The sequence below is a fragment of the Amphiprion ocellaris genome, chromosome 4 (genome assembly GCF_022539595.1).
Source record: "Amphiprion ocellaris isolate individual 3 ecotype Okinawa chromosome 4, ASM2253959v1, whole genome shotgun sequence".
Taxonomy (NCBI): Eukaryota; Metazoa; Chordata; class Actinopteri; family Pomacentridae; genus Amphiprion; species Amphiprion ocellaris.
Genome location: NC_072769.1, coordinates 2,457,052 through 2,471,682, shown reverse-complemented (window position 1 = coordinate 2,471,682; position 14,631 = coordinate 2,457,052). Strand labels below are relative to the sequence as shown.

Sequence of the window (14,631 nt, the reverse complement as noted above, 5' to 3'; positions counted from 1 at the left end):
GCTTAATGTTTAAATATAGAATTAGGCAAACTTATACTCCAAGAATGAAAGTCTTAGTTAATGTCATCTCATCCTCTGCAGCTCTCCTGTCCCAACTAATGAGTAGATCGCAGGGGGAGATGGTAGTGGATGGGTGGGATGCTATAAGAACTGAGCTCTTATATTTGGAACCACTGAATTTTTTTTTCCTCAAAAGAAAACTAGACTATTATCCACTCTTCCTGTGGTCTTTCTCCCTCCCTTTTATGTCCAGCGTTATGCAATGGTGTGTTTTTCTTTCATTACACGCCTCGGAGGCTCGGGCTCTGACAGAGGAGGATGGAGGACCTCAACAGGTGGAGATTTTTATTCCAGGGATAGAAGAGGAGGAGGTGGAGGAGGAAGAGGAGGGTAGTGAAGTGTTCCTTAATTGTAAGCCCTCTGATCTGCTTACTCCTGCCTCAAAGGGTAACTGGGCCTATGACAGCCAGTCCTGCTAACACGACCCCATGCAGTATCGACACCATCTGGCTGCAGTGGGGCTCCAAGGCAACACTCAGAGGTGGGGGTGGGGGGTGTCAGCTCTCCCAGGACCCCCTGTGCTGCAGTTTTGATCTGCTAATTATGTTTAATTGAGACTGTAATTCACAGGCGTTGCCTCGATTTCTCCCCACTTCTTATCTCAACCGGAGCTTCTCGCCGTTCGCTGACGACGGAAGCATGACACACCATCAGCAATAAGGCGCAGTAATTTCGGAGGGATCGGCGTTTAATTTCGAGGGGAGAGTGAGGTATCTACGCGGGGACCTCCAGATTGGTTTACAGCACTTCTGCGGATATTGCAATGTTTGTTTGTTTTTTTTTCTTTGGTTTTGTTTTGTTTCATCTGCGCGCAGTTGAGCGGAGGCGCGACGTGGCGACTTGTTTGACGCCGAGACAGTCGTCACAGCGCGCGCACACACACACACGCACGCACACATGAAAAGAGATAAAGAGCTAGGGCGCGCGCACACGCACACACAGTGACAGTGAGATGTTTGAGCAGTTGCGCACACGCGGTTTGGCGAGATGGCACCAGGTGATGCCATAAACGACAAATGAAGCTGTGCGCCATCTCTCCTTTTTTGCGCCTTCTTCAGTTTATGTTTTTCATTTTTTGGAGGAGAATACACACCAGGACGTGCGACAATCAGAGAGACAGAATAGCCGACAAGGGCAGACAAGGAAGCGACATGTCAGTTTTAACGAGCAGTGAAGTTTTTTATTTTTGGAGGGTAGACATGGCGAAGAAATACCCCTAGCGCGCCTCTCTCTTATCTCGTCATATATCTTCTTGATATTTTATAATGGGGAAGATGCTCTCATCCAAGTCTGCTCGCCCCCAACCTTCTATCGCCCTCCTCCCCCTCCACTGCCTCCCACCATTCTCTTCCCCTTTTATATGTTTAATTAACTAAAGCTGATGTGTAAGTACCTTCACCCAGCAGAGAGTGGGCGGGCGGGCTGCGGGGTAAAGAGAGTGCTGCCGGAGAGCATCTCCTTATTTCTCTTCCACCCGGAGCTCGGTCGGTCGGACCGCCGAGCATCATCTCCGTCGCGCAGTGCAGCGAGCTACAAAAATAACTCGACCCGTTTAAACTTGTTCCGAATTGTTTAGGGTCGGTTTTTCGCGTGAGGGGGGAGGAGGAGGGAGGGAGAGAGAGAGAGAGAGAGAGAGAGTGTGTGTGTGAGAGAGAGAGTGAGATAGAGAGAGGATATATACAGATCCATGTGTATGTGTGTGTGCGCGTTTTGATGTTATTTGTGACGGAATCCCCCCTTCAGCCTCCAAGAATCCGCGAGCTGCGCGAGGAGGAGGAGGACCGTAGAGGAGGAGGAGGAGGCGCGCGGACCTGTCCACGAGCCCTTCTTCACTGCGGAACGTGCGCGGGGCTGCCGCTGGAGATTCCACACCGAGCGTGATTTTTTAGGAGCGCAGGGTCCAGCTGATCTCCGCGCGTCAGCGTTCCGTGGACTCCGTGTGACATCTCTGCCGAGAGGAATACTACCCACCTACCCGCACCTACCCACCGGGGGGCAGAGAGCTGGCGGTGGAGTGGAGTAACAGAGGGGAAGAGGAGGAGGTGTTCAGAGCCAGACAGGTGGATTTATCCGTGTGATGGTGTGTTTCGGGAGAGGCCGGGGGGACTGGATGGAGGAGAAATTGATGGATTAATCTGAACGGAAGAGAGTCGTATGTGATTCCCGCACTCCTGCCGAGGGCACCCGAATGGAGTAACAGGCTGCAATGTCATCTCCACCTGGCCGCCTGGAGAGATGTGTCACGGGAATGGGGTGAGCTTAATTAGTGCTCTCTCTGTGTGTGTGTGTGTGTGTGTGTGTGTGTGTGTGTGTGTGTGTGTGTGTGTGTGTGTGTGTGTGTGTGTTTGAGTTCTCAACTGAACTCTCTCCTCTCGGCGAGGTGAGCAGCATTCGTCCGGGTCCTGTGCTTTAAAGTGGAGCAGAGGCGGGGGTGGAGGCGGCGGTGGGGCTGCTGGTTCAGGCTCCTCTCCGCTCCTTCGTTCGTCCGAGTCCTCGACTCACAACCTGCTGCGTGCCCTACATAGCCGAGCCCGGCACCGGAGAGAGGAGCGTGAGAGGAATATTCGTTAAGGAGCCACAGGCTGTTTTTACTCCTTCTCTCCTCCTCGTCTCACCTCTCGATCACACACACTAAGCGAGAGTGAGCACTAATTTGTCTTTCACCCTACACCACTCCACATTTAAATTTAACTTGTGTTTTCGTCAGCTTCCAATCCAATAATCCCCAAAAGACGCACACACTGTACTCCGACACCCACAATCACAGGCGTAAAAACGCATAGATACACGCATAGGTAGCCGCTTTCACTGACCTGGTGTTTGATGCAACCACTTAAAATGCTAATGAGTCATAATGGGGACGTGATGACTTCGGGTTCTAATGTTTGGAGCGCGTACAGGAACCGGGGCTGCAGACGCGCGTCCATTTCTGGAGAAGAGTCAACAAGTCCACGCAGCCGAGAGCCGCAGCGCACTGAGAGCGCACTAAGCGCTCCTATTTCTCTGTTTTTCAGATCAGACTTGAACACTTTTCCTCTGGTTTCACTGACGCTGTGAGAAGAAACCAAAATGCCAGTAAACGGACGGGTCACGGTGGCTGCCTTCGCGGGCCCTCACACCACGCCAGTAAAACCCAACATTCATCGCACGGACTCCGAAGAAGAAGGCGCAAAACCTCCGCGACCGCAAACCTGCAGCAGCCACGCATTGTGACACCGAAGGTAAGGACCCGCTGGATGCGATCGAGGGGGAGGAGGTTTGAGGTGAGGGAGAGCGACGCGCCGTCGGAGCGACGCTAAGAGGCGCTGTTGCCTCACATTAGTCACCGGCTGCTGATGAGAGGCCGTGTAATGAATTCATATCTCAAATTACAGTTTTCAGGCTTTGAATGCAGTCACGTTGTAGGAACACATTTTCTTCCGTTTTCTTGCTGCTCTCCGTGCCAAGTCTGACACACGGAGCGTCTTCTCCTCCTCTCAGGGACATACGAGCCTTCACACACACTCACACACACACACACACACACACACACACACACACACACACACACACACACACACACACACACACACACACACACACACACACACAGATGTTGCATCGGGGGTAACTGTAATAGCCCAGGAGTCTGACACGACACAGTAAACAGCCCCAGATCCCATAAATCTCCATCATGGCTCCTGCTGGCACATGAATAGTCCCCTCTTTGCTAAATCAAAACATTGTGTGAATATGTGTCCGTTTATCTTGATCATTTAGGGGAAATTACCATCCATTCATGCCAGGCCAGACTCATTGTGGTGTTGGAGAGGACTGATCATGTGCTCAGCAGTAGCCCATTTTCTTGAATAGTGGGATGACACAAAAGGAGATCAACTCTGTAGGGCATAAACGCACCAGAGTGGGGAGCAGCAAACATCTAGAGTTGTTGCTATCTTCATTAATATAAATATTTTGTACTAAGCTGCAGCGACTTGTGGCTGTGATGTCATAACACCTTTAAAACTTCAACAGTATTTTACAGCAGCCCTACTTTTCTGTTCCCTTTCTTTCTTTTTGTGTGTTGTTATCACTCCAGAGAGCGTTTCCGGCTCACTTGGGCCTTGTATTTTCATCTCTTGCTGGCTGCTATTAACCGACTACTGAAACAAAGGTAAACAGGAGAGAAATAAAAGGGAGGAAGATCCTCAGTGATGTGATGCATACCATATTCTGAGTCCCATTTTGGCTTCAGCATGGCACAGCGTTGACATGATGTGTCGAGGTGCATCTGACTGAGCTGCTCGCTGAACCAACTCTATTGTTGGCAAAGCAGGTAGAGTACTTCAGAATTCATTGTCTCAGAGCCGTTTGTCAGTGTTGTCAGGAGAGAAGCTGTGCTGTGCTGTTTGTTTGCAGTTAAATCTATTTAAATTCTCACTCTAAATGTGCTGGGGTCGACACAATATCGTGCCCCCTTTGCAAGACGACCCCCCTGAAATCATTTCGTCGGCACCTAAATGGAACTAATGCTATTCCAGCTATCATTTCCTGTGCTGCCAGCAAAGATTCAGAGGTACCTTCTCCAAAACAGTTCAGCTAAACACAAATTTATTGCATTAAAGAGGGTGTTCGAAGAGGCCTCTTGCAGAGAGAGGGCTGCAGAAGGTGAACATTCACATCACTCTGTGTCATCCTGGGCTCTGTGTTTTGGTTTTTAACATTGCACAAGACATTTTTGGAGCTGGAGCCCAAAATTAGCCCAAAATCTACATATGCCTGCAAGTGGGGAGAGGTTCAGAGTGCAGCCATGCAGAAATCTGTTTCTTTTCATGAAAGATACATTTAGAGTTTTTACCTCTGCTGAACCGATCTAGATTTATTGCAATTATTACTGTGCATTTGCTGTGACACAGCCTCAAAGAACAGCATTTCACTGAAGTAAAACGCCCTCTTTGATCATCACACACTGGAATATTGCTCTGGTTATTTCATGGCACCAGATGTTTTGCCCAGTCAGTCAGAGAAAGGCATTTGAGTAGAATCGACACATTGTCTCCTTTTTTTCTTTCTCCTTCATAGAGGATTTTAACATGCAGGGTATTTTAGGTAGGAGTACACACAAGTTAGCAACCTAGAGCTTATGAGGAATAATTATAAAGTTGCTTAGAAAAGAGAAAAGCTGAAGAACCTGTGGGTGGATTATGCACCTTCCTGCCCTGCATTGTAGTTGCATTTGTCCTGAAGGAGGTATTGACATATCCTGCGATAAGAGCTACAGCAAATAATCCCCTTATCTGTGCAGTGTTTTTTGGTTGGAGCTCAATATCCACTAAAGTTGACAAATTGTGCGTTTGAAAATAAGGTTTTGGGTCCTGCCTGCAGCATTGACAGCATGACCACATGCAGCCAGTGGGCCTCTGGTGTGGCCTTTAGCTGGCATCTTCTGACTGAGTGCTTTTTGTAAAGTCAGTTAAACCTGCTGCTGTTGCGAGAGATGATCTTGTTGTGACATCAACTGCCAAAATTTTTTGAGTTCACTGTTGGAGTCGTGTAAAGACGGACGCCCTGACCTCACAACTGGTTTCTTTGTACATTCAATCGCAGGTCAAAAGTCACACACAAGGCTTGAGAGGATGTAAATGACTGTTTCTGTTTTCTTTTTCCTTGCAATTACCAGTGAAAAGCAGCGAGAGACATATGATTATGAGTCATTTGAACCCTGCTGATCTTCTGTATATTGTGTGATCGTGCAGCCTCAGACACAAGTTAATAACCCAAAAGCCTCTTACAAACGTGAACTGTTCAATCATTTAATCAAAACACAGTCGGTAGTCTCATTTAATGAGTTAGTGAGCCGTAGTGATATTAAGTAGGGTTTGACTAATACAGGTTTTTTCTGAAGTGATCATTTCAGAATTCAGTTGAAGGTAGATGGCTATTTTTCTTTTGTCTACATTCTTCTGCTTCTGCCTTTTTAGATCACACAAGGCCCCAAAAATTCTCTGCTTTAATAAGAGGTGATGAGAGAGATTCTTTAATCTACAGTGAATCCCTGAACCTAATTCCTATTCTGTAAAAATTATATCAAATGTGTTTGGTTTTACATTCACAGCTATGATTTAAAAAAGGACAGTGTTGTAGTATTAACCAGTATAGTGAAGAGCTGCTACAGCCTCATAATCCTGCAGCTAGCACTGACCTGCATAAAGGACTGTGACTAAATGGCCAAGGCTAGTGTGCACCTGCATCAGTGAATATTTTATGTTTTCAAAGTGTTCCCATCTGCTTTGGATCTCCGATAAGTGTTATCCCGTACCGGCACAGTTTTTCAAAACTTTATGGATTGAGATTTTAGTAATCGGATTGGAATAAATCTGAAAATTGGGGTTTTCAAAACTTGATAAATGATATTCTCATTACTCTGGCTAGGATTTGGATTTGGGAATAAAAACCTAACTTTAATCAATCTCAAGAACTTGTATCTGTGTTTTTCATGACTCAAAGGCAGATAGTTGATGCTTAAAATCAGGGTAATCTTCATCCTACTCGAGAGCTGGTTTCAGGGATTTAGAGACGCGACAAGAATAATAGCACTGTAGCCAAGATGTTGCCGTCTATACATCCTGAGTATGAATTAGCATTTGATGTTTCTATTTTAATCAACAGATCTGTCAAAACAGTTTCATCCCAAATGCCTTCGTTACAGGCGGAGGAACCAGCTGGATGGTCTGTGAGATGTCCTTTATTTTTCATACGGTTGTTTTTCAGTGTTACTTCTTCAGTTTAACATATTGTTGAATAGTTTTGTTTGGATTGGACACACTGATCATTGTCTCTAGGATCTTATTCACTTACAGTAATAGAAACAGTGTTTTATAGTGTTTTCATTTCGTTCATGGAAATCTGTTTGTGTTGAATGCTGTTGTCAGTGATGTTATTTGATTAACGTGTGGTGAGATAAAGGTTAAATGAATGATAGATTTTATTGATCCTCATCCACAGACAGTCTGCTTATGGCTGAGCAAAATTCAACAGCTACATTTTCACAGTTAATAGGAAAAGCCTTGTTATTCTGGAAATGAGTCAATAGAGAATTCTTTCAAGAGGTAAAATAATGTCAGAACAGTGCTTCACAGTCATGGCTCTTATCGGCTTAAGAACAAAATGTGTGATTCTCGCTCTTGTCCACGACTTTTTGAGCAAAGTATTCCAGAAGTGTAAAAGACCTGAAGCTGATGAAGTTGTTTTTTTCTCAAAACTACCAAGACTTGGCCAATTAATGATTCTTTAAGCTGCATTAATTGTTTTTTTTGCCACTTCCTAGAAGGCTGTATACACAACATTGAGAAAGAATCACCTTTCGGCGTTCTGATAACCTTGCCAGCAAACAGTTGCTTATTAACAAATACAGCAGACATGGACAGCACAAGCCTTCATTTTGAGATGTGCCTCTAGGTTCTTAATGAAGTAAGTCCAGTATGCTCAGTTTTTTAATGACTCTTTTGGACTCCGATGTCTCCCTGGTGAAATATACGGCACTATTTAGATTCGCTAACTGCAAGGCTGATGACACACATTGGGTCTATCAGAGCTTGCTGTTGAGTCTGATGAGAATGAAGAGACCAAGTCAAAACAGTAAATTTTGCTCGAGGGAAAACTACACCAACAGCCATCACTCACACTGTGGGTGGATACGTAACCACCAGCAACACCTTCAGCATTAGATCTTTTATCCATTGTTGATATCAAAACATTGCTTCAAGCCGCTTTAAATCTGCTGTTTAATACAACCTCGGCACCAAGAGTCAGTGGTCATTGTTCTAAAAAATAAAAGGAGATGCAAATAGATATGCTTTCCTTTGATGTCAGCATTCATCTTTCAACTGAAAGCTTGAGGCTTTCAAGATGGTGGATGCTTCATTTTGCATTGTAACCCCCTTCTGTGTCGGCAGCAGTCCTCCTGTGGGGATTAATGAACTTCTTCTGATTTGGATACTAATTATTTGAATAAAGTGCTTTTAAATTAGCTTGATTAGTATTAAAAACATGTGGCTTTGAGAGTGAGAATGTTTCCAGCTTCCTAGGAGGCTTAGGTTTTTACCTAAAATGATGGCTTTTACACTTTGTCAGTCTGAGGGTTTTTCCGAGCTCCAAAAAGAGGCTTACGAGGTGCCTAACTGCGGCCAGCCTGGTCCTGTCATTTTGGTGAACTTAACATCCAAAACCCATATTCCAATTTTCTGCTTTTACAGACACCAGATTCTGGTTCAGACTGATATAACACTGTCCTAGTTAAGACATTCTTTAGCTCTTTAAATCCAGTTTGATTCAGTTTTTCATGGTTACGAGGAACAGATCAGTCACATAAACGCATCTGCATTATTTTATCACTTCTTTCATCTCCATCAGGATCAAGTCTGACTGATTCCATGAAATGTGGTGGCCGCTTTCACAATTTCATGTTTTACATATGTCATGGCAAAATTAGCTGTGTGTGACCGAGATGATTAATCAATTTTAATAATGAATCAGACATTATTTTACCAGTGGAGATAACATGTGCACAGTAGGGCTTTCTTTAAACAATGACATTATAGAGCTGCACAGTCATTTTTTTTTTTTTTTGCTGTAGCACCATTGCTCTATTGGCAAAAGGCAATGTAAAAAGAATAGTAAATGTACTTCTCTTGATAACCCAGCAGCTACATTATGAAAAGGGAAGGCTGGCACTGTGTGCACAATACTAACTGCGCCAATGATGTTAAGTCCACACGGAATTTCATCAGCCAGCATTAACACAAGTAAAATGGCTTTGTTTTCTTCCCTGTCTCATTTTTTTCCCTCAAATTCACATTGAATATAATGTGGGTGGGGGGGATATTAGGATTGGTTCCTATAGCAACGTGCGACGGGGGGTGGGGGTTATTAGGATCGGTTCCTATAGTAACGGGGGACACGTTGGGCGAATACAGATTGCGCGACATCGTCCGACAGGGGGGGATTCGAATATTTGGATCTCAAAATTAATATCCGGATACCACCGTCGGGACCGGATATTCAGATATTCGGGCCCAGCCCTACTGGAAACTTGTTAAAATAGTAAACTACACCGGACTACTGTGGGATACTGGATCCGGTAATCGATCAGACAAAGAAGCCTGAAAAGGTGACAATGACAATAAAGACATTCTGATTATGATTTTGTCTCTGAACCCGTATCAGCTTATTAGTCACATCTAAACTAATGCAAAATGTTGAACAAAATCACTTGGTTGGATTTTGTCCCATGAAGATAGATTTAAAAAATCAAATGCATATTATATTCCAAGATGGCGCCCCATTGTTTATCATTAACATTTCTTGCTGGAAGGGGGCTTCCTCGTGCTTCCATGTTTTTACATTCATAGCACACGTGCTATGATGAGTTTATCTTTGGCCAAGCTGGTTCAGAGGTGCTTGGAATTCCTCTGTCATTTCAGGGTGTTTTTAATACTTTCATAAAATAACTTACTGGTTTACTAGGTCACCTTACCTGGTAATTGTGTATCGGGAGAAATGCTGTTTAGCAGATATTACTGGAATGTGTTCTGAGGTGTGATGTTTCGATCACTTGTTGGTTTTTTAAACTAGGTTTGCTTGACATAGCCTGAAGAGGCAGAATTAGGTGACCATTCAACTTTCTGGACTAATACTTTACATAGGAATGTGGTTTACTGTATAAATTGCCTTTATATCTGTGTGAACTAAACCTTCTCCTAATGTGGTCTGGCCAATCCAGTAGCACTCCTGACTGCCATGTCTGCACATACAGTGCTGTGCAAGAATATCTCGATGTAAATTAGCATTGTGCGTATTTACGCCCATTTCTGAATAAATTGGCATTCATTAATGTGCACTGTCCCTACCAAATAAATAAATAAATAAATAAATAAATAAATAAATAAATAAATAAATAAATAAATAAATAAATAAATAAATAAATAATAAATAAATAAATAAAGTTGCCAGACTTGAATCCAATGCTGTGACAAGATACTGCATTCCACAAGATGAACATGATACCAGCAGTGAAACATGGTGGTGGTAGTGTGATGGTTGGAGGACCTGGATGACTTGTCATCACTAATGGAGCCTTGAATTCTTCTCTGCTGTTCATTAGAAAATCCTCTTGGAGAATATCCACCATCAGTTCATGACCTAAAACTCAACACAAATAGTTTATGCAGTAAGACAACGACCCAAAACACACAAACACGTCCACCTCTGAGTGGCTCAAAAAGAACTAAATGAAAGTTCTGGAGTGGCCGAGTCAAAGTCTGGACTTAAATCTAACTGAGATTCTGTAAGAAGACCTTAAAAGGGCAGTTCATGCTGGAAAACTGTCTAATGTGACTGAATTAAAACTATTCTCCAGCGACGAAGAGTGGACCAGAATTCATCCATGGTTATGTAAAAGACTGATCACAAGCTGGAGCAAACATTTAACTGCACTAGTGGCTGCCAAGGAACCAACCATTTATTAGGTTCAGGAGGGCAATTGCCTTTTCACAGGGGTGATATAGGTTTTCAATAAATCTATTTAAAAATGGCATTTTTTGTTTTGTGGGTTATCTCTGCCTAATATTCAATTTTATTTTGCCGATCTGGAACATTTAATTGTGAGAAATATGCAGAAATGTTATTATATATTATTCTATTTCTGTAAGGGGGCAAATACATTTTTTATGGCACTGTATGGTTATTGTATTTCTCATTTGCAATCAACTTTATTACCTGGTTAACATGTAGAAACGGTGTTCAGGATTTAATAGATCCAGTAGACAAATAATTATCACAATTGTGATTTTCACTTAATCCTTTCAATTATTTATCAAGCAAAGATACCAAACCTTCAGTGTTTAAAGTTTCTCACTTGGGATATTTGTTGGTTTTATATCATCTTAAAGGTAATATCTTCAGGCTTTGGAGCTACAGAATGAATAACAATCGTATCCATGTAGTCAACCCTTCACAAAATCCCAACAAAAACGTACATACCTGCAGCTGGAGGAAAAAACACGACCAGGGCTTGGTGGGCTGACAGTAAAATAAACGAGTCAGTTACAACATTGTTGGTTAGGCAGAAGGAAGTCCAGTCCAGAGGCTCCCCTAAATCAAGACTGGATGCCTCATCTCCAAGGCTCTTATTACTGACATGGCAGATGAATTATAGCTAATTTTGTGTGTCCCAACTGTGCAAATACATGCTAATCGTGTCTATTATCCAGTAAGTATAAATATTAGTTTGATGATCTGGAACATTTAAGTGGGGGAAATAGAAGATATCTGTATGGGGGGAAATACTTTTGCACAGCACTGTATGTACGCTTGACAAGATGTCAGTAGTAGAAGGGCTTAAAGGGGTGTTGCTGACCTGTAATGTAAGCCATGTACACCGTTATAGCTAAAAGGCAAATTTATCCAACCTAACAATGTTAATGTGTCCAAGTTGGCAGCATAAATGTTTGTGCTTGTCTATAATGTTGCTACCCAAGCTAAGGTCTGCTGCCGTACACCTGTAGCTCTGTCATGTCGGTGTAACAACGTGTTGTCAGTCTGTCAGTCACCCAGAGAGTGACGTTGCTGTTTAATGCAAATGGGGTTGAAGATAAAAATGTTTTGATGGAGCAAATGCAAATAAATTCAGTGTGGATGGACACCCAAGGTCACACTGACGCCCAGACATCGGCATGTTCATGAGAAATCTATGCAAGATAAGTTTCCTGTTTTGAGCAGGATTTGTTCTAGTGTTTGAGCTTCTTTCTTCTGAGTGAAGAATATTTTCAAAATTAAACTCCTCTATCCATTATTGATTTGGTTGAAATCATCCAAGCTTTTATCTGGTCTCACTTAGGCTGCTGTAACTCTGCGTTTTTGCCTCAGTCAGAGGTCTCTCTCGTCTCCAATTTGTGCAATTCATTGTGGCCCTTCTGATTATTTTTTATATTAAAAACAAAATGAAAGGAAACTGACTGAAATGTACCTTTCAGTCAAGTGTTTTTTGGTATCATCAAAGTAAATGACACTGGTCTCTGTCTAGAAACCTTTGACATTTGTTGACTTTAATCAGATTTCCACACAAAGGGGAACTTGATCAGTACATGATTTACTGTGTCACATCTAGTCAGTTTACATTCTTTTTTTAATACCTGATCTCATTGAGAACTCTGCCAGGCAGCAAGATGCAGAGGCCAAAAATATTCCCTGAACAGCCACAGATCATCCAGAATATATTAGGCCAGGTATAACGCTCCCTTCTTCCATGCTGGCGACAGGTGCTGTCTCAGCCAGACAGTGCATCTGGTCATGTGGGAATATTTGAAGCCTCTGTCTCCTCCTGCCAAGTGTAGTTTTTAACAGCAATGAGCAATACATCAAAAAACGTATGCTGATCAGACTCTGGTGCTCAGAGATGTATGATCAAGGGCTGATCTCATGTTGGATACTTTTAAGGAGCTGCCATCGCTTGTTTGCTTTGACCAGAAGCCTGAATTATTTCACAGTGCAATATTTCAGACCCAGGATCTGCAGCATTGGTGGGTGTTTTTTAGAGCTGAATGGCTTTATCCCATTAAAGCACACAGTAGGTCTCCTTAATTTAAATGTTTTCTAATGACTTTTAAAAGATATGACAGCACCATTATGTAAAGAGCCACAACACAGTGTCACTATAGTGAAGAGATGGAAATAATAACTGAGCCTTCTCAGGTCTCTCACAGGCTTTGGCAGTGATGGATTTAGAAACTTATTTCCCATTGATGTCTTAATTAAATGCTGTTGTAAGCATGAGGGGATGCTCACCGCCACTTGAGTGGTAAATCCTCTCATATGTTTTCACACCATTTCACAATTTATTGAATTCTGTGACCCATTTTGAAGTGTTTGATGGTGCTGAAGCATAAAATGACAAGAGGTTATGTTGCGACTACCACTGAATTCTTATTTGCTACGTCGGGTAGGTGTGATATATGTACTTACAGTGCTGTACAAAAGTATTTGCCTCCCCGCAGAAGTCTTCTGTTTTTGCATATTTCTCACACTTAAATGTTCCAGATCATCAAACCAATATTTATATTTATTTAATATTAGACAGATAACCCACAAAACACATAATTCTGTTTTTTGAATTCAAGAATTATTGAAAACCTAATTGCCCCCCTGAACCTAATATCTGGTTGGTCCCTTGGCAGCAACAGCTGCAGTTAACTGTCCTTTTAAATACTTTTGCACTGCATTATATATATACTTTCATAGATGCTACAATACATGTTTTTTTCTGCGACATCTATTCCTTTAATATCTTTGGGACAATCATTCAACTGGAGCACTTCTGAAAATAATAAATGGGATTTTCTATACTTCAACATTTCTATGCATCAACATGACACATTACCTGTATTTGTCAAGTGCTAATTACACTGATATATATTTTTATCCTATTTTTTCACAAATGCTGCTACTATATATTGTACTTGGAATTACTTAAATTGTGATCAAAGATTTGGGACTATATTTTTTATAGACTCATCTGCCACAAGAAGAATCTCCTCAACAGGGTCAGTCACATAATCCACGGTTTATTGATTTTATCTTCGATGTGCATAAGAGATGATAATTAGGTGAATAAAATCCTAGAAATAAACCCAGCGAGTGAGATTACTGTTGTGACTTTTCACAGAAGTGATCCTGCACTAGAGCTTTTTGAATCACAACACTAGCATTACAAATTTGCAGCACATTTACATTGTAATGCGCATGTCTGAAAATGGCTTGAGCAGAAAAGCGTGAAAGAGGAAAAAAAGCGATGTGAACTAATTTTTATTGTGAAAAGGAACAAAAAGTCCTTTTCAAAAGCAGCTTTGTGCACATGCCAAGTTGGTCTCCAGTCTTCCACGTATAATATCAAAGACCCACTCAGATGTCCTCAGATTACCTACAGATAGGACCCATTTATCTATCTACATCAGGCCTGCAAAAATCAGTTCTTTCATGTTGTTAACATTTTACAGCTCTGTGTGGTCTTTAGAAGAAATTTGGTGTATGAATAAATGTCTTCACTCTCATCAATAATGGATTAAGAGATTGCCGCACTTGTCATGCATGAAAATGAAACAAATTCAGTTTTTGGTTAAAAATTAAAGGGTGAATTTATGCCATGATTACATCAGACTGTCTAACAAGGCTTACCAATGATTGTCTACAACTGTCCTGTGTCATTTTAATGTTTCAGGTCCTTTCAATAATTGAATGCTAGAAAAACCACATTGTATATTCATAAGGATGGCTTAGTCTCAGCTCAGCCATACTCTGCAGGACTCCTCCAACATTTGTGTTCATGTAGCCACACTTTTAACAAGTAAATTTTAATTAATTGAATTACTTCAAAAGTATATAAACAAACAGCTCTTTCAAATGTCTACAAAGCAGTCTGTGGTTTCCTACCTGATATAGCCATTTTCTTTTTCGCTCTACATTATGGGAGTTCTTGGAATAATATTTCAAGCTGATATCAGTATTTTACATTCACAGCTTGGGCTCCATACATCCCAA

At 42.0% G+C, this 14,631-nt stretch overlaps 1 protein-coding gene across 1 annotated transcript in view; it reads left to right on the top strand.

Moving 5' to 3' along the window:
• Nucleotides 1-1,506: 1,506 nt before the first annotated feature.
• grin2ab (glutamate receptor, ionotropic, N-methyl D-aspartate 2A, b) overlaps nucleotides 1,507-14,631 on the top strand; it is a 141,437-nt gene continuing 128,312 nt past the window's right edge. Inside the window, exons 1-2 of the mRNA XM_023267453.3 lie at nucleotides 1,507-2,313; nucleotides 3,075-3,281. Coding sequence (XP_023123221.1) covers nucleotides 2,296-2,313; nucleotides 3,075-3,281 — 225 coding nt within the window. The 5' untranslated portion in view covers nucleotides 1,507-2,295. The remainder of the gene's footprint in view (nucleotides 2,314-3,074; nucleotides 3,282-14,631) is intronic.